The sequence below is a fragment of the Petromyzon marinus genome, chromosome 23 (assembly GCF_048934315.1).
Source record: "Petromyzon marinus isolate PM22_M1 ecotype Great Lakes invasive population chromosome 23, UKy_Petmar_22M1.pri1.0, whole genome shotgun sequence".
Taxonomy (NCBI): Eukaryota; Metazoa; Chordata; class Hyperoartia; order Petromyzontiformes; family Petromyzontidae; genus Petromyzon; species Petromyzon marinus.
Window position 1 is genome coordinate 6,766,467 of NC_133689.1, and position 18,961 is coordinate 6,785,427.

Consider the following 18,961-nt stretch of genomic DNA (forward strand, 5'->3'; position numbering starts at 1 on the left):
CTTGAGGTTGCACGGACAAGCGCTGCTGGCTGACACCTGCATTGGCGCACGCGAATTCTGATCGAATCGAATCACAACCTCTCTAGCGACTGCTATTTGCGCGTCATTCTCATCAGCGGGCAATGCTCCCACGAAGCCGTTGTGTCACGCGGATGCGTATGGTCGGCAGCAGTTTGTTTTTTTTTGCAGTCGGGAACAATGCCGCTACCTGCTCTCAGTTGAATATATTTTGCGAGGAAATTTTTTTAATTTCCGATAAAAAAAAATATTTCGGACCGTGACGCTGACTCACGCGGCCAACTCTTTTTCGGACGCCGCCGCGCGATCTTTTAACGTCCACCGTGAAGCAAGGCGGCGCGTATTTTATGGCCAACGCACCCACGCGGTGTTAACCAGGGTGGCCGCGGCGAGCTGCTTGGCTCCCTCACGACCCCTACGACCCCCCCCCCCCCCCCTTAATCGGTCGCTCACCCCACCCCACCCCACCACCCACACCACCCACCCACCCCCTGACGTCGTTAAGCCACCAAATGAAAAAGTAAAAACAGCTGCACTGCTCGTGTGCGAGCGACAGGGAGCCCCCAGGAGAGGACCGCGTAGCACGGGGGGGACGGAGCTGCCTAGAAAAGCGAAACAATAAAAAACATTTGGCTGAATTGGCTCCAGCTGAGTAGGGGCTGCGTCCACGCGATGGTGGGACCGAGTGGAGGTGGGATGTGATGGGAGGCACGGCAGTCCCTCACTGCCTCAATGGATGGACAAAACTGATCATTGTCCCCTCGGGGTGATGGTAGCGGTGTTGGTGGTGGTCGAACTGGTTATGGTGGTGGTGGTGGTGGTGATGTGCTGGTCATGGTGGACGGGGTGCTGGTGGTGGTGGTGATTATACTGGTTATGGAGGTAATGGTGGCAGTGATGTTGGTGGTGGTCGTACTTGTTATGGTGGTGGTGTTGATGCTGAAGATGGGGGTGGTGATATTGCAGGTGGTGTTGTTGGTGATGGTGGTGTTGAAAATAGTATGGGTGCTGGTGATGCTGCTGCTCGTGGTGATGGTCCTGCTTATGGTACTGGTCGTGGTGATGTTGATTTCAGTGACTCTGTCGGTACTCCTGGTGAGCCCTCGTTGGTGATGGTTGAAATGTTGCATTTATTTAATAATTTATCAATTAAAAAAACGACTTCCGTTCGTCTCCTTTATTTATTCTCATGGCAACAATTTCCAATAATTGAAGTGGCTAAATAATGTTTTAAGGAAATGTCAAGGGAGTGGGGCAAACAGGAGTTGTGGTCGAGACTTCTTGGAAAGGACTGAAAGGGCCCCAGCACTAATTAGACGAACACTTGGAGGCTCCCGCGTGGAAGAATGTGAACCTCACCAACTGTCCTAGTATCAGAGAACTAAGATCACAGCAGTGTCGTTGTGTCTGAGAACTAAGATCACAGCAGTGTCGTTGTGTCTGAGAACTGGGATCACTGCAGTGTCATTGTGTCTGAGAACTGGGATCACTGTAGTGTCCTAGTGTCTGAGAACTGGGATCACTGCAGTGTCGTTGTGTCTGAGAACTAAGATCACAGCAGTGTCGTTGTGTCTGAGAACTGGGATCACTGCAGTGTCCTAGTGTCTGAGAACTGGGATCACTGCAGTGTTCTAGTGTCTGAGAACTGGGATCACTGCAGTGTCATTGTGTCTGAGAACTGGGATCACAATAGTGTCAATGTGTCTGAGAACTAAGATCACAGCAGTGTCATTGTGTCTGAGAACTGGGATCACAATAGTGTCGTTGTGTCTGAGAACTAAGATCACTGCAGTGTCATTGTGTCTGAGAACTGAGATCACTGCAGTGTCGTTGTGTCTGAGAACTAAGATCACTGCAGTGTCGTTGTGTCTGAGAACTAAGATCACTGCAGTGTCGTTGTGTCTGAGAACTGGGATCACAGCAGTGTCGTTGTGTCTGAGAACTAAGATCACTGCATTGTCGTTGTGTCTGAGAACTAAGATCACAGCAGTGTCATTGTGTCTGAAAACTGAGATCACAGCAGTGTTGTCATGTCTGAGAACTAAGATCACTGCAGTGTCATTGTGTCTGAGAACTAAGATCACAGCAGTGTCATTGTGTCTGAGAACTAAGATCACTGCAGTGTTGTTGTGTCTGAGAACTGGGATCACTGCAGTGTCATTGTGTCTGAGAACTAAGATCACTGCAGTGTCATTGTGTCTGAGAACTGAGATCACAGCAGTGTCATTGTGTCTGAGAACTGGGATCACAACAGTGTTGTTGTGTCTGAGAACTAAGATCACTGCAGTGTCATTGTGTCTGAGAACTAAGATCACAACAGTGTTGTTGTGTCTGAGAACTAAGATCACTGCAGTGTCATTGTGTCTGAGAACAGGGATCACAATAGTGTCCTAGTGTCTGAGAACTGGGATCACTGCAGTGTCATTGTGTCTGAGAACTGAGATCACTGCAGTGTCGTTGTGTCTGAGAACTGGGATCACAGCAGTGTCGTTGTGTCTGAGAACTGGGATCACAAAAGTGTTGTCGTGTCTGAGAACTAAGATCACAATAGTGTTGTTGTGTCTGAGAACTGGGATCACTGCAGTGTCGTTGTGTCTGAGAACTGGGATCACTGCAGTGGTATTGTGTCTGAGAACTGGGATCACTGCAGTGTCATTGTGTCTGAGAACTGGGATCACAGCAGTTTCATTGTGTCTGAGAACTGGGATCACACCAGTGTCGTTGTGTCTGAAAACTAAGATCACAACAGTGTCATTGTGTCTGAGAACTGAGATCACTGCAGTGTCATTGTGTCTGAGAACTGAGATCACTGCAGTGTCATTGTGTCTGAGAACTGGGATCACAACAGTGTTGTTGTGTCTGAGAACTAAGATCACTCCAGTGTCATTGTGTCTGAGAACTAAGATCACTCCAGTGTCATTGTGTCTGAGAACTGGGATCACAATAGTGTCATTGTGTCTGAGAACTGGGATCACAGCAGTTTCATTGTGTCTGAGAACTGGGATCACTGCAGTGTCATTGTGTCTGAGAACTGGGATCACAACAGTGTTGTTGTGTCTGAGAACTAAGATCACTCCAGTGTCATTGTGTCTGAGAACTGAGATCACTGCAGTGTCATTGTATCTGAGAACTGGGATCACTGCAGTGTCCTAGTGTCTGAGAACTAAGATCACTGCAGTGTCCTAGTGTCTGAGAACAGGGATCACAACGTGTCCTAGTGTCTGAGAACTGGGATCACTGCAGTGTCATTGTGTCTGAGAACTGGGATCACTGCAGTGTCATTGTGTCTGAGAACTAAGATCACAGCAGTGTCATTGTGTCTGAGAACTAAGATCACAGCAGTCTCATTGTGTCTGAGAACTGGGATCACAATAGTGTCAATGTGTCTGAGAACTAAGATCACAGCAGTGTCATTGTGTCTGAGAACTGGGATCACAATAGTGTCGTTGTGTCTGAGAACTAAGATCACTGCAGTGTCATTGTGTCTGAGAACTGAGATCACTGCAGTGTCGTTGTGTCTGAGAACTAAGATCACTGCAGTGTCGTTGTGTCTGAGAACTAAGATCACTGCAGTGTCGTTGTGTCTGAGAACTGGGATCACAGCAGTGTCGTTGTGTCTGAGAACTAAGATCACTGCATTGTCGTTGTGTCTGAGAACTAAGATCACAGCAGTGTCATTGTGTCTGAAAACTGAGATCACAGCAGTGTTGTCATGTCTGAGAACTAAGATCACTGCAGTGTCATTGTGTCTGAGAACTAAGATCACAGCAGTGTCATTGTGTCTGAGAACTAAGATCACTGCAGTGTTGTTGTGTCTGAGAACTGGGATCACTGCAGTGTCATTGTGTCTGAGAACTAAGATCACTGCAGTGTCATTGTGTCTGAGAACTGAGATCACAGCAGTGTCATTGTGTCTGAGAACTGGGATCACAACAGTGTTGTTGTGTCTGAGAACTAAGATCACTGCAGTGTCATTGTGTCTGAGAACTAAGATCACAACAGTGTTGTTGTGTCTGAGAACTAAGATCACTGCAGTGTCATTGTGTCTGAGAACAGGGATCACAATAGTGTCCTAGTGTCTGAGAACTGGGATCACTGCAGTGTCATTGTGTCTGAGAACTGAGATCACTGCAGTGTCGTTGTGTCTGAGAACTGGGATCACAGCAGTGTCGTTGTGTCTGAGAACTGGGATCACAAAAGTGTTGTCGTGTCTGAGAACTAAGATCACAATAGTGTTGTTGTGTCTGAGAACTGGGATCACTGCAGTGTCGTTGTGTCTGAGAACTGGGATCACTGCAGTGGTATTGTGTCTGAGAACTGGGATCACTGCAGTGTCATTGTGTCTGAGAACTGGGATCACAGCAGTTTCATTGTGTCTGAGAACTGGGATCACACCAGTGTCGTTGTGTCTGAAAACTAAGATCACAACAGTGTCATTGTGTCTGAGAACTGAGATCACTGCAGTGTCATTGTGTCTGAGAACTGAGATCACTGCAGTGTCATTGTGTCTGAGAACTGGGATCACAACAGTGTTGTTGTGTCTGAGAACTAAGATCACTCCAGTGTCATTGTGTCTGAGAACTAAGATCACTCCAGTGTCATTGTGTCTGAGAACTGGGATCACAATAGTGTCATTGTGTCTGAGAACTGGGATCACAGCAGTTTCATTGTGTCTGAGAACTGGGATCACTGCAGTGTCATTGTGTCTGAGAACTGGGATCACAACAGTGTTGTTGTGTCTGAGAACTAAGATCACTCCAGTGTCATTGTGTCTGAGAACTGAGATCACTGCAGTGTCATTGTATCTGAGAACTGGGATCACTGCAGTGTCCTAGTGTCTGAGAACTAAGATCACTGCAGTGTCCTAGTGTCTGAGAACAGGGATCACAACGTGTCCTAGTGTCTGAGAACTGGGATCACTGCAGTGTCATTGTGTCTGAGAACTGGGATCACTGCAGTGTCATTGTGTCTGAGAACTAAGATCACAGCAGTGTCATTGTGTCTGAGAACTAAGATCACAGCAGTCTCATTGTGTCTGAGAACTAAGATCACTCCAGTGTCATTGTGTCTGAGAACTAAGATCACTGCAGTGTCATTGTGTCTGAGAATTGAGATCACTGCAGTGTCATTGTGTCTGAGAACTGGGATCACTGCAGTGTCATTGTGTCTGAGAACTAAGATCACAGCAGTGTCATTGTGTCTGAGAACTGAGATCACTGCAGTGTCATTGTGTCTGAGAACTGAGATCACAACAGTGTCATTGTGTCTGAGAACTGAGATCACTGCAGTGTCGTTGTGTCTGAGAACTAAGATCACAGCAGTGTCATTGTGTCTGAGAACTGAGATCACTGCAGTGTCATTGTGTCTGAGAACTGAGGTCACTGCAGTGTCGTTGTGTCTGAGAACTGAGATCACAGCAGTGTTCTGGGTTGGATCTCTCAAATTATCACCTGACCTACCCCCAACCCCCCTCACTTGTACAAAGTGAGCTGCACGTCACTCAATTACAATAGGCCACGATCTATTTTACTGCTGGAAGAAGCCCTCCCAATGCCAATCTGAGCTGCAATGGCACAATCGATCTTACTCATGCCCAGGGGCTGATGGCAGCACCCCGCCAATGCGTTGGCCGTCCTGTCGGCACGTTCTCCCCTTTGGCTTCAATCGTGTCACCAGTCTCGTTCTTCCACTATCATCCCGTCCAGCCACATTGTCGTCGCAGATTTCCGTTCGTTCTTTCCGTCTCTCAGTGTTAGTCCATCCTTGTTCGTGCGCATTTTCACCTTTCTATTTTCTTACAAAACATTAATACATATATTAACATCCAATAATCCTAATATAACCAATGTAACTTCACATAACTCAATATTATGCAACATACTGATTTGCAACAATAATCGGTAGGGCCACTGCGATAGCATCAAACAACGCCTCGCATGGATAACACTCAAAGCTTCACACGGATAGACTCCATCCACACAAAACTCGACCCAAATCCCCCAATGTAACCCTTAACATAATCCTACAAATCCGACACAGACCTCCCCTTATCTGCTGACCTTAACCATGGATGCAACATTACCTCTAACCGCTAGCATCAAAGGAAACACGAACTCCAACCCTTAGTTAGTTGGTTAGTTCTCTTTATCCCCTATGGCACATGAGGCCGCATTGCTGCACTGACATCTCTTGATCACCCCGGACACCCTTGCAAACGAGACTTTTCCATCTCAAGCGACTGTCCAGATGCGAAACATTTTAAACAAGTAATTAACCTCACGGCCCAAATTTCACAGCAATGGATATTCCCAGGCAGTCTCATCAACGTCTTAAGACTCTGTTCCACGGGCACGGCAAGACTTGCCCAGCCAGGATTGTTCACCCGACGACGCTGGGGGGGGGGGGGGGCGGGGGGCACGAAGCCTTCTCGAGCACGGCCTCACGGACCGCTAACCCCTCGCCCTGCCAACCGGACATCCTAAAAGTGACGAGCGTCTCTCAGTTCCGTGGTCTGTGCAAGACGACGTGCACCTGTTCAGACTCGCCTTCCCATGAAATCAAAACATTTGATCTTGATTTTGGCGCGCAGTTACAATTGACTTTGCTCAAGTTGGTGTCAGCCGCCGCTGAGGACCTGACGGCTTTCTACTTTCACTCCTATTGCCCCGTGCCCCCCGGTACCGTTCCCGTTCCGCTGTAATGCGCACCGATGCCTACTTTGGTGAGGGCGATATTGGCACGTAAAATACAGGTCGATTGATTGACTAAAACACGAAGCAGGCTCAACCACCTGCTTAGCTGCTGAGATATGACGAGATCACCCGGCAATGTCTCTAGACCCTACCAGGTAGACGCGAGACTTCACCTGTCGAACCCTTGCAATGTGCCACCTCTGTGCTGAGCGTGTCAGCCACCGGATAACTATCTGTCCAGTTATTAATATAATTAAACTTTGAAAACAAACCTCAACTATTGTTTTTATTTTGCTAGGTAAGGCCCACTGAGCTATGTAGCTCTTTTTTCAGAAGCGACCTGGCCACAAATGATTGCTCAACGAAGTGACTTATCGCGTGGAAATTTATAGCAAGCAAATACTCAAAATGCATGTTGATTCTATATGTGGAGGGAAAAATTTGGAGGACGCAGACAAAAAAATTCCACGCGACCACGGGGAGAGAGAGAGACACGCAAACTCCAAATATACAGCAGGCGTCAGGGTCGGGATCGAACCCACGACCTCCTGGATACCAGGCAAGGTAGTTCACATCTCGCTACCGTGTGGTCACTGTAAAATGATCGAAATTATTTGAAATCGATAGAGGGCAGTGACATGGCCGAGCAGGAGCATGTTCGCCGCTCGTTACCGAGGTTCTGGGCTCTAGGCCGTCCTGCTTGATTACTGCGGCCGTATTCACCGCAAATACGTTGCACCGTCTGCTTCACAGTGGACGTTAGAGATCCCGTGACATTAGTAGAAAAATGGTAGGCCACGTGTGTTGTAGTCGCACCCCAAATCATCGCATCCTTTAAGTTTACTTGTCAATTACTTAATTGGGCAACTTCGCCGCTACACACTACTCCGGACTATAATCGTCGCGTGAAACGCGGCAAACCTTTGCGACAGCCTCGCGCTATGAGAATTGCGCGAATGCCAAATGCGCCCGTCGATTCCGTTTCGTTGGATGGCAGCGGAAGACCCGGTGTGGACCCGGGGTCCGGGTGCGGATTGGGCAGCGAGAGAACGTGGGACGATGCAGCGACGGGAAGCTCACCTCCAGGTCGTTGAAGAAGAGATGGGTGTCTGCCAGGTTGAAGATCAGCTCCTCCATGCGCAGCCCCAGGGCCATCGAGGCTGCGTGGTCCTGCACGAGAGCACGTGGCCACCGTGGGCGGTCGTTAGCGTGGGGCAGTGTTCTTCATTGCAAGGGCCTTTAGTGAGGCCCCTGACAATACGCAATTGTGCAAGCACCCCTTTGGAGACGTCTTATCGGCGAAAGTGGCTGCTCCCCCTCTGAAAATGAGCGAAGAACACCACCGTGGTGAAAGCTATGAACGATGTGTCCCGTGAGCCGGCGGCATGGCGCTGACTGCCGTCCCCTCCAGTGAATCTTTGCTCAGTGGGTGTTCGCTCCTTCTCCTTTGCTGCACCCACCATCTGGAATGCTCGTCTCCCGCCCATTCGTGCTGTTGACTCCCTACCGCTGTTCAAGTCAAGGCTCAAGACCTGCCTATTTTCTTCTGTCTGTGAATTTCTCTCTTCTTAAAAAAAACAATCCACTTGCGGAAATCACGCGAATAAGATCCCAACAGAATGTGTGCCGCCAAATTCAGCAAACTGTCCCGCAGCCAATCAGCAGCCAGGGTATGTGCTGAGGAGGCTCCGGGCTGTCGAAAATGAACAATGAGAGTGGTGGGACGATGACGATCACGGAGATGTCACAAGCCACAGAGGGCACACATGTAGTCGGGCTGAAATGGCGTAGCATAAAGCACGGGGATTGTGCACCATGTGGGCAATATAAAGCGTACTCTATGCGTACACGCCACTTTGTGTGAATGGGTTGTTGACCCTGCACGAGCCCACCAGCCTACTGACAGTGAGTGATATCTAAAACCCGAACACGCACAAGCTGTCGGCTTCACGAAGACTCACTCGCTCACACACGGAGACCCCCGTAGAGTCTCGTGACCGGTTGGAGGCCAAGTGCGGCCAGGAGACGGTGGTGCTGGCCAGCCGCATGCCAGACCACCTTTGCGTCCCCATCGCCGATGTTTACGCACGACATCGGCTGCTCATTTAAGGCTGCGTCCGACCAATGGGGTAACCCAGGAACGGTTCAAATTTCAGTCACCACCGGTGTTGGCCGTGGCCGGAAATCTCACGAGCAGGGGTCGCCGGGTTCGTAGCGCAGCACGGTACCTGCTGCACCACTGCTCGCTACACGCACGCACGCACGCGCACAAGACAGAGATCTCCCATACGGCCTTAACAAGACTTTTGAGGCGATTGCCATTGGTGAACGCTTACGAACGCCGGCATGGCACACGAGGGGTGTGGGCGGGCCAGCACCACACCAGGTGCTCATTTGAGGCGGAGTCGACTTAGGGGGAGGCCCGCTACCGGATCAGATAATCGTCACTGGTGGTGGCCGCGAGCGGGAATCGAACCCGGTTCGCCCGGGTTTGCAGCGCAGCGCTCTAACCGCAGCGCCACCACTCCCCGCGCGCAAACGCACCCAACTGTACAACCACGGTGGCCTCAATCATCTGCCATCGGCAATGAGAACCTAAAGCAATTACGGGTACAATACCCAAGCAGTTTGGGCAGATGGTTCTTTTCAACGGCACGATCAATTAAAAGTGCCTCACATCGCGGCCCGCTGCCGCTGCCGCCGTACAAGTGGTGAACGTGTACGGCAGCGGAGAGCGCGTTTGCGTCACGGCCACTCTCCCGAGAGTGGCCCCCATCGCGCATGGTGGGGGGGGGGGTTATCGGCCTTCGGTCGCCACCGGCGCCACCTCCAAACGCCGGTCGGGGTCCATGAGGAGGAGGAGGGGGCCCTGGAATGCTCCTGGCAGCCCTCGTCACGGCTACTCAAGCGGATGGCGGTCGTGGAGGAGGAAATGGGGACCGAACAGCGGAAATTGCTGAGTGTTTGGTGGACGCGGGGGGGGGGGGGGCCGGGGGGCTGTGAGTGAGGGGCGATAGCTGGCGGTGTGGGGGGTGGGTGGGGGGGGTGGAGATGGGAGATGGGCGCCCGTGGTGTCGAGATGTTAACTGCCTCGCCTGGTCTACAGGAGGTCGTGGGTTTGATCCCGACCCCGACGCCTGCTGCTGTATATTTGTCTCTCTCCCCGTGGTAGCGTGGACTTTTCTCCGGGTCCTCCGGTTTTTCCCTTCACATTTAGAAACAACGTCACGCGTTTAGAGTAATTTGGCTGCTGTACATGTCCACGTGACAAGCCACTTCGTTGAGCTGTCATTTGCGGCCAGGTCGCTTCTGAAAAAGACCTATGTAGCTCAGTGGGCCTTACCTGGTAAAATAAAATGAATAAATCATAGTTTATAGATGGGAGAGAGGGGTGGGTGAAAAGGAATGGATACAGTGTTGTGCTGGCGGTGGTGACTGGCACAGTGTGTTGTTAAACAATGCAACCCAGACACTCACTAATATTAAGTTTTTTTTATAGGACGTAATGATAAATTAATTAGTTGAAATTGATCCTTATACTCACGACGGATGTATTGAATAGCAGTGTTCAGCATTTATTATTTCCAATTCATGTAGGTGTAGTATAGTTTTTATATCAAATCGCATTCCACAGATGCATAAAAGAATACAATCTACGTGCACCACGGTGGAAAAATATATACGGTTCAGAGACCTAATTATGAACCCTGAATTGTAGTAATGGCATTGTTAATAGAGGTTCTTGTGTTAGATTACGTAAATATAAATGTGTCGTTAAACCCGCCACCACCCGACACAGCCAATAAGTAAGGTTTGTCACGTAAAGAAAACACGGCAATTCGTTACTAGTACAGCACACCGGTGTGTTGGAGAGTAAACCCACAACAATTTACAATTCGAGTACACTAAACATTTATATTTATGCGATCTAACCCCCAAAAACCTCTATCATGGATATTGGTCGTGAAATTCTTTCTGTTAAAATGACATCGTTGTTGATGTGAATTGGTATATCCTACAACTTGTATAAGAACAGTGTCATGTTCTTTGGTTCTTTCGGTAAAGTGACTTTAAAAGTGACTTTACCGAAAGAACCAAAGAAGATGAATCCTTGCAGTCACGAAAGCTTTAAATCGAAATTTAACAGTGTCATGGTTTTTATTGTAATAGTTACTGGCTGGTAATTTGTCTAACTTGAAAAAATATATCTTCAGTTTGATTTGAGTGTCTAAACAATAATATACAGTATAGTGTCTGCCAACTTTACCAAGTTGCACATATGTACAATAAAAAAAAAATGCTCTTTAAATATTTTCTAATATTTTCGTGTCATCAAAATGCAACCCGAATTTTTTTTAGCCCTTCCTCAATCCACTGGTGGATGATGGCCTCCACACCTCGCTGTTAGATATGGATGTTGTACGATGGCCATAGTTCACCACGCTGGTCAGTGCAGTCGCTACTGGGGCAGGAGAACCCAGGACCGGTTTGGATATCAATCGCCACCAATGTTGGCCATGGCTAGAAAGTGAACACAGTTTGCCTGCGCTCACAGCGCAGTGTTCACTAACTGCTGCAGCACTGCTCTACCCAGACCTTGAATAATAACAATAATAATAATACCTTGTATGTTCTACATTTTGAGGTGTATCGTTCCACGCGAGACGCGTCTCAATGGGCCCTCGCTCTGCCCTTCTGTTAAGCAAACGGATGACTACGGGAAGAGAGAACACGGGAGAGATGCCAAACGAGCGGCGTGGACAGAGAGAGGACAAGGCGCTACGTAGAGACGTAGAGACGTTGAGAGAGAGAGAGAGAGAAAGGGAGAAAGGTGGAGAGCTGCACAAGAGACGGACCGTCCTCTGCTGGCTAAATGCGGACCATGTGTGACTTCCTCCAATGGCAGTCGTTTGCCATTGCCCAGCCGGCCTTTGAAACCGACACCGGGCAATTTACACAAATTTGGTAGGAAATGGGTGGCAATATTGGGTTCTGGTATGCGTACATTCCCAAACTGGGAACAGCTTAAATAAATAACAAAATAAAATAAAAATTGTATCAGACCCGTAACCTCTGGGGTCTTCCTACCGCCTTCAAAAGTCATGTTCGTGAGTGTCAGCCGCTCCGGCCGTTGAGGAGGTGCGCATGCTGTTTTGTGAAGTGTGTGTGTTCTCCAGGGGGGATAGCAGCTCATGTGCTGTTAGTTACTTTGTTAACGTGACATAATTGTTAATGGGGTGAGCGCATTGCCGGTGAGCAAACGTAATGCAAGTGTGGTAACACAATTCAACATTTTCACGGTCCCAGGCCAGGTTCGGAAAGTTTACACTTGCCTACAAAACAAATCACGCACGCGCGTACACTCCCGTCACACGGTTCTGTGCTGTGCGATGGCGGTGTGCGCTTGTGTGCAGTTTTGTTGGGAGCGAGTGCGCCGTGTGGATGGGAGTGATTGTGCAGCGTGGATGGGAGTGTCCGTCGGTGAAGGCTCGTACCTTCCCGTGCCGAGCTGCAAAGGAGCCTGTGAGCAGCGAGTGAAAGACGATAATGGTCTCATCCAGGTCCCAGATGAACACCCGCTGTGAACGGCATTGCAGAGTCACCACCTCGCGCAACGTTCCACTCGTTACGTAACGAAATGAAACACTTCACGCATGCAGTGGAACCGGGCTACGAACAGGGGGTGAACGGTTCGCACACCGGATCCATAACCGCAGCGGGCGCAGTTTAGATCTCCCGGCGCGGCAGTTAAAGCAATGGGGCTCAGTATTTGAAATCCTCCGGCCACGCCCCCATCGCGCCTGTCCAACCCGGCAGCACAGATAGATTCGCACCACAGTTAGTCGATGGGAAGGCCTGTGTGCGGTGGGGTTAAAGTGTGGGCACTCCCACCGATTCCAAATCGTCTGGCCGGGGGTGTAAGGGTAGGACAAATGCCCTCTTGAGGGGTCCCTCTCTAGAGACCCTCAATTGCCCAGCAAGCAATTAGCAGGGCGGCACCTATACCTTTGAATTATTATACGCGCATATTCCAATCGCAAATGCTGTGTGCGCGTCACTGCATCGCGCGCTTTCAGGTGCGCTTCTGTGGCCGTCTGGAATGCTCTCCCTTACGATTGCAAAAAGGCACCGGAGCCATGCGATTTTAAACAATCTAGATGGAAAACTCATTTCCTTGACACTGCCTTTTTGTGTTTAGTTTGTAGTCCTTGCCCCCACACCTCCGATTAGCACGGTCGGCGATGTACGTACGGTGCGAAATAACTTCAACGTACGCACGTGCATCACGACAAACGATTGCACCCAAGTGAGACGAGTTCTTTGTCCTATTTAAAAAAAAAACAACATTTTTTTTTTACAGAGAGGCCGTTTAACATGGGCCCGGGAACTAAGGCGGTGGGGGGGGGGGCAGGGGGGGGTGGGCAGGGGGGGGGGCAGGGGGCGGGGCAGGAGGTGGTCGCTGCCCACCTCCAGGTTGCTGTCCGGCATGGGGCTGGGGTTCTGTTTGCGCCCGCGAACTCGCGAGCGGCCGCTCCCTCCCCGACGCGTGCGCTCGTCCTCGTTGCTGCCACCCCTCGGAGACACCAGCTGCTGCGGCGCGCCCAGCGGAGCTGGGCGCGCGCCACGGACAATCGCCGATCAGGCTGGACGGTTCCGAGTCCGTGTTCTGGTGAATATTATTACCGCTATGTATTATCAGCCTCGGGTCGGAGGGGCACACGGGCTGGTCCTCGCCTCCCGTGGCGGGGCACGCGTGAGGGCCGCCACGGGAGGTAACAACAACAACAACAACAAGGACCGCGTCCGTTCGCCGCGAAGCGGCGGCGACGTCGCCGCGGCTGCGTGTGCCATGATGCTGGGTGCACTCTGAGGCCACGTGAAGAGTCAGAGGCTCGCTGGCAGGAGGTCGCGGAACACACCCGAGTGCCGCGGGTTGACTGAGATGGCTGGCAGATGCACCAAATGTCGCTCCCCAACGTAGGATAATGATGATGATAATAATAATAGAGGACGACACAAACGCATGAGCACACAGGCTGGTCACACCTCCCATCGTGGGTGCACAAGCTGCTGGATAACTGTGGGCACACAGGTGGGCACACAGGTGGGCACACACGCTGGCAATCACGCTGGCAATCACGCTGGCAATCACGCTGGCAATCACGCTGGCACACACGCTGGCACCCACGCTGGCAATCACGCTGGCAATCACGCTGCCACGCAACTGGGGCAAGCAGGCGGGCACCCAGATGGACACACAGCTGGACACACAGCTGGACACACAGCTGGACACACAGCCGGACACGCAGCCGGACACGCAGCCGGACACGCAGCTGGACACGCAGCTCGACACGCAGGCTGCCCTCACCCCCCATGGCGGGCACGGCGCCCGTGTGCTCCTGCGCGTGGTACGGGGTGCTCCCGGAGGCCGAGGATGACGAAGACGTCCCTGCACTTGCGTAGGCCGGGTTGTAGCCCACGCTGGGGTAGTAGCTCTGGTACTGGGTCTGCGGAGCGAAGCCCGCGTAGCCCGACGCCTCCTGAGGGCCACGCACGGAACTCCGCATTGGCGGCCGGGACGCGCGGCTCGCTCGCGTGCACCGTGGTGATGACGTCGGAGTGCCGGAGCCGGAGCAGTCATTGATATTGCGCTCTGTTTTTCTCCTATAAGTTGCGTGTTCCTGAACACCACTGGGTTACGATGAATAATATATAACACAGGGTGAAGCGCAGTCCGCGATAGCACGCGGCATGCGCACGCAGGCTGAACAAAGACGGAGGCGCGTGGGTAGCATCCAGAAGCATCCAGCAGCATCCCAGTGCCTTGTTGTTGCGGTGCGCTACGCCGAGGCGGCCGTACGACCGCTCATTCCTACTCGCGCGACGTAGCTCCGTTCGCTCGATCGCGTTAGATCCAACCCGCATCAGCGTGATAAAATAATGCGTTCCCCAATACATTCATGGCGTTATGTCCAATACAGCGTAATCAACAAACGGAAAAAAAAAACTGTATCCCGCTGGAAACGATCACCGCCTCCCGACGTTCGGGATCGGAAATCGATTCCTAAAACCATGACCAGCTTCCCGATGAACCTTCAGTCACCGAATTAGCAACCGGCACGAGGCACTTGACTTGTCCCTCCTCGGCGAGATATCACGTCCCATGTCCCAACAGTTTGTGGGGCCGTCCGTCGCATTTCCCGTTCGTTAATTGACGGGGGTCAGGTGCGAGGCGTCTGCACAGCGCGCAAGAGTGCACACAATAAACTACCATTGACAGAGGAGGAGCTCCCTCAAGCTCCTCTGTCTCTAGTGGGGGGGGGGGGGTGGAGGTGGGGGGGTGGAGGGGGGGTTGTGGAGGGGGGGTTGTGGAGGGGGAGGTGTGGAGGGGGGGATTGGATGAGGGGGGTGTGGATGAGGGGGGGGGGTGTGGATGAGGCGGGGTATGGATGAGGGGGGGGGGTGTGGATGAGGCGGGGGGTGTGGATGAGGGGGGGGTGTGGAGGGGGGTGTGGATGAGGGGGGGGTGTGGATGAGGGGGGGGGTGTGGATGAGGGGGGGTGTGGATGAGGCAGGGTGTGGATGAGGGGGGGGTGTGGATGAGGCGGGGTGTGGAGGGGGGGGTGTGGATGAGGGGGGGGGTGTGGAGGGGGGGTGTGGATGAGGGGGGAGGGGGTGCGTCACCTGCTGTGGCGCTGCGCCGTATCCGGCTGAGCCGCTGGAGCAGCCCAGCCCCCCGGAGTAGAGGCTGGATGAGTGCAGGGGGGAGTAGCTGCCTCCTGGGTCGTGCCGGTGGTGTGGGTGGTGTGGGTGGTGTGGGCGGGGGAGAAGAGGAGACACGTGAATAGAACTACAATGTAAAAAAAAAACTAAAATCCCAAGAGCAGGACTACCGCTCACAATGTCACCTCATCATCAACCCTATTCACTGCGTTGTCATGCGCAGCACTCTCTCTCTCTTCTGTATTCTTAAACAAGAGTTGGGGGTGCATCCTATAATCTGTGGGGGTACAGCTCGCACACGTACCCTGCACGCTGTAGGGGTACAGCGACTGTGCAGGCTGTGGGGCTGGGTACCCCCCGCAGTATCCGCCGCTTCCCAGGTATCCGCTGTGCGTGGGCGTCTCCGATGCTCCCAGGTCTCCCTCCGCCTTGATGCCTGAGCGCAGCACGCCTCCTGCATGCATAGGTGCGTGCATCCGTGCGCACGTGTGAGTGCGCGTGCGTGAGTGCGTGCGTGGACACGTGCGTGCGTGCGTGTGAGTGAGTGCATCCGTGCGCGGATGTATGAATGTGTGTGCGAGTGCACAAGGGAGTGGCAGTGCAGTGGCTAGCGACCCAGGTTCGACTCCTGCTCACGGCCTCCAGCGTCAGTTACGGTTATATGAACCGGTCCTGGGCCTCTCCTAAGTTGACTTGGTGTGGTGTGTGAACAATGTCACTGGGGAGTCAAAGGCAGTCGGGCGTGGTGCTGGCCACCCACCACCTCGTGTGCTGTGCCAACCTTCATAGGTGCTGCTCGCTAGCAGCACTTGCCTCCAAAACTCTGTGAAGGCTTCACGGGAGATCTTTGTCTTTGTCATGGGGAGCGGCGGTGCCAGGATTAGAGTGCTGTACTTAGAACCCACGGACTCGAGTTCAATTCCGCGCTCACGGCCAACACGAGTGACGATTATCTGAACTGGTCCCTGGGTCTCCCCGAGGCGGACCTCTGCCTAAAATGAGTACGTGGTGCTCGCTAACAGCACTTGCCCATACAGTCTGTTAAGTCTATATGGGGGATCTTTGTGTCTCCAATTGTGCTGGTGGTGGTGATGCTGCTGCTGTGGTGCTGCTGGTGGCGGCGGCCGTGTGGGTGCGCGCGAGTGGCGGTGCGGCGGTGAAGCAGTCACCGTAGGTGTGCAGCTCGTAGGAGGGGTGCTGCAGGTAGGAGGGGTAGGCGCAGGGAGCCCCCGTGGAGGCGTGGTGGCCTTGGCTCGGGTAGGTGGCCATCGCGTGGCCCGTGGGGGCGGCGGGGGCCGCCGACAAGCTGCGTGGGGAACGTCGCAACGGGGCACACCGGGACGTGGGCCAAGGTCTCGGCGGGGCTCAAGCCTCGCCACGTCGGGGCTCGCGCGCCACGGCGGTAAAGACCGTGTCGCGTGCGGAGCGGACGGGCGACGTAATTATAACGAGTGCGGGTGGCCTTGCAATCGCTTGCCCGTGCTGCTACTACTGCTGTTGCTGCTACTGCTGCTGTTGCTGCTGTTGTTGCTGCTGTTGCTGCTGCTGTTGTTGCTGCTGTTGCTGCTGCTGTTGCTACTGCTGTTGCTGCTGCTGTTGCTACTGCTGCTGCTACTGCTGTTGCTGCTGTTACTGCTGCTCTTGCTACTGCTGCTGCTGTTGCTGCTGCTGTTGCTACTGCTGATGTTGCTGTTGCTGCTACTGCTGCTGTTGCTGCTGCTGGTGCTGCTGCTGTTGCTGCTGCTGTTGTTGCTGCTGCTGTTGCTACTGCTGCTGTTGCTGCTGCTGTTGCTGCTCCTGCTGTTGCTGCTGCTGTTGCTACTGCTGCTGTTGCTGCTGCTGGTGCTACTGCTGCTGCTGTTGCTGCTGCTGTTGCTGCTGCTGTTGCTACTGCTGCTGTTGTTGCTGCTGTTGCTGCTCCTGCTGTTGCTGCTGCTGTTGCTACTGCTGCTGTTGCTGCTGGTGCTACTGCTGTTGCTGCTGCTGTTGCTGCTGTTGCTGCTGCTGCTCCTGCTGTTGCTGCTGCTGTTGCTACTGCTGCTGTTGCTGCTGCTGGTGCTACTGCTGTTGCTGCTGCTGTTGCTGCTGCTGCTGTTGCTGCTGCTGTTGCTACTGCTGCTGTTGCTGCTGCTGTTGCTGCTGTTGCTGCTGCTGTTGCCGCTCCTGCTGTTGCAGCCAAATACTGGCAAGGCACTTTTCTCAATGTGGAGGCAAAAAACGGAGGACCCGGAAAAAATCCACGCGACCAACGGCGAGAGAGACACGCAAACTTTAAATATACAGCAGCAGGTGTCAGGGTCAGGATCGAACCCACGACCTCCTGCATAACCAGGCGAGGTAGTTAACGTCTCCTCGCCACCGTGGCTCCCTGGCGCAGCGTGCGAGCCACCGCTACAACCGACGCGGCGTGACACGCACACACGTACACACGCACTCACACACTCACGCACTCACGCACACACGCACTCACGCACACACGTACACACGCACACACAACTCACGCACGCACACACACACACTCACGCACACACGCACTCACACACACACACGCACTTACGCACACACGCACTCACACACTCACGCACTCACGCACACACGCACTCACGCACACACGTACTCACGCACACACGAACTCACGCACACACGCACACACGCACTCACGCACACACGCACACACGCACTCACGCACACACGTACACACGCACACACGCACTCAGGCACTCACACACACATACGCACACACGCACTCACGGACACACGCACTCACGCACACACGCACTCACGCACTCACGGACACACGCACTCACGCACACACGCTCTCACGCACACACGCACTAACGCACTCACGTACTCACGCACTCACGTACACACGCACACACGCACTCACGCACACACGCACACACGTACACACGCACACACGCACTCAGGCACTCACGCACATACGCACACACGCACTCATGGACACACGCACTCACGCACACACGCTCTCACGCACACACGCACTAACGCACTCACGTACACACGCACACACGCACTCACGCGAGTGCCGCGATCCCCCCCAGTGGCAGGGGGAAACCAAACCCGGGTTTTGCAGCCAGCAGGTATTCGGTGGGAAAATTGTTGCGAGATTGATTGATTGCGGGGTTGAAGGATTGGGACGGGGATGAGCCGTAATCTTTAAACCATGCAGGCAGGGGCCAGGGGAAGGCATTCCAAAGGGCGCGGAAAACACGCGACCACCCCCCCCCCCACCACCACCACACACCTCTGCACCGAGCCCTGCTTTGATGTGAGCGAGTCCACGAGTGGGGTGTTACGCAAGCCGCCAGCCGCAAACGAAAGAGGTGCTTAAGAGGTCAAAGCTAGAGCCGCTACCGAATGGCGGAAGGTGCAAAGGACACGACAGAATTCACAGGCCATGTCGCTCAATCCAGCTTACATTTTTAGTTTTAGCGGTGGCGGTGTCGGTGGCGGCTGCGTCGTTCTGTTTGAATAAAGTGGCGTGGTGCACGGTGCCATGAAAACCA

The 18,961-nt window shown here is 52.9% G+C and overlaps 1 protein-coding gene across 3 annotated transcripts in view; it reads right to left on the reverse strand.

The window, feature by feature from the left end:
- Positions 1–18,961, reverse strand: part of LOC116945244 (protein phosphatase EYA1-like) — a 72,767-nt gene that overhangs the window by 20,490 nt on the left and 33,316 nt on the right. For all 3 annotated transcript variants that reach the window (XM_032959582.2, XM_076068993.1, XM_076068994.1), the window contains 7 exons: positions 16,604–16,740; positions 15,739–15,888; positions 15,396–15,490; positions 14,080–14,251; positions 13,179–13,321; positions 12,206–12,289; positions 7,791–7,880 (listed from right to left, as the gene is read on the reverse strand). In XM_032959582.2, the coding sequence (XP_032815473.2) occupies positions 7,791–7,880; positions 12,206–12,289; positions 13,179–13,321; positions 14,080–14,251; positions 15,396–15,490; positions 15,739–15,888; positions 16,604–16,740 (871 nt within the window). The remainder of the gene's footprint in view (positions 1–7,790; positions 7,881–12,205; positions 12,290–13,178; positions 13,322–14,079; positions 14,252–15,395; positions 15,491–15,738; positions 15,889–16,603; positions 16,741–18,961) is intronic.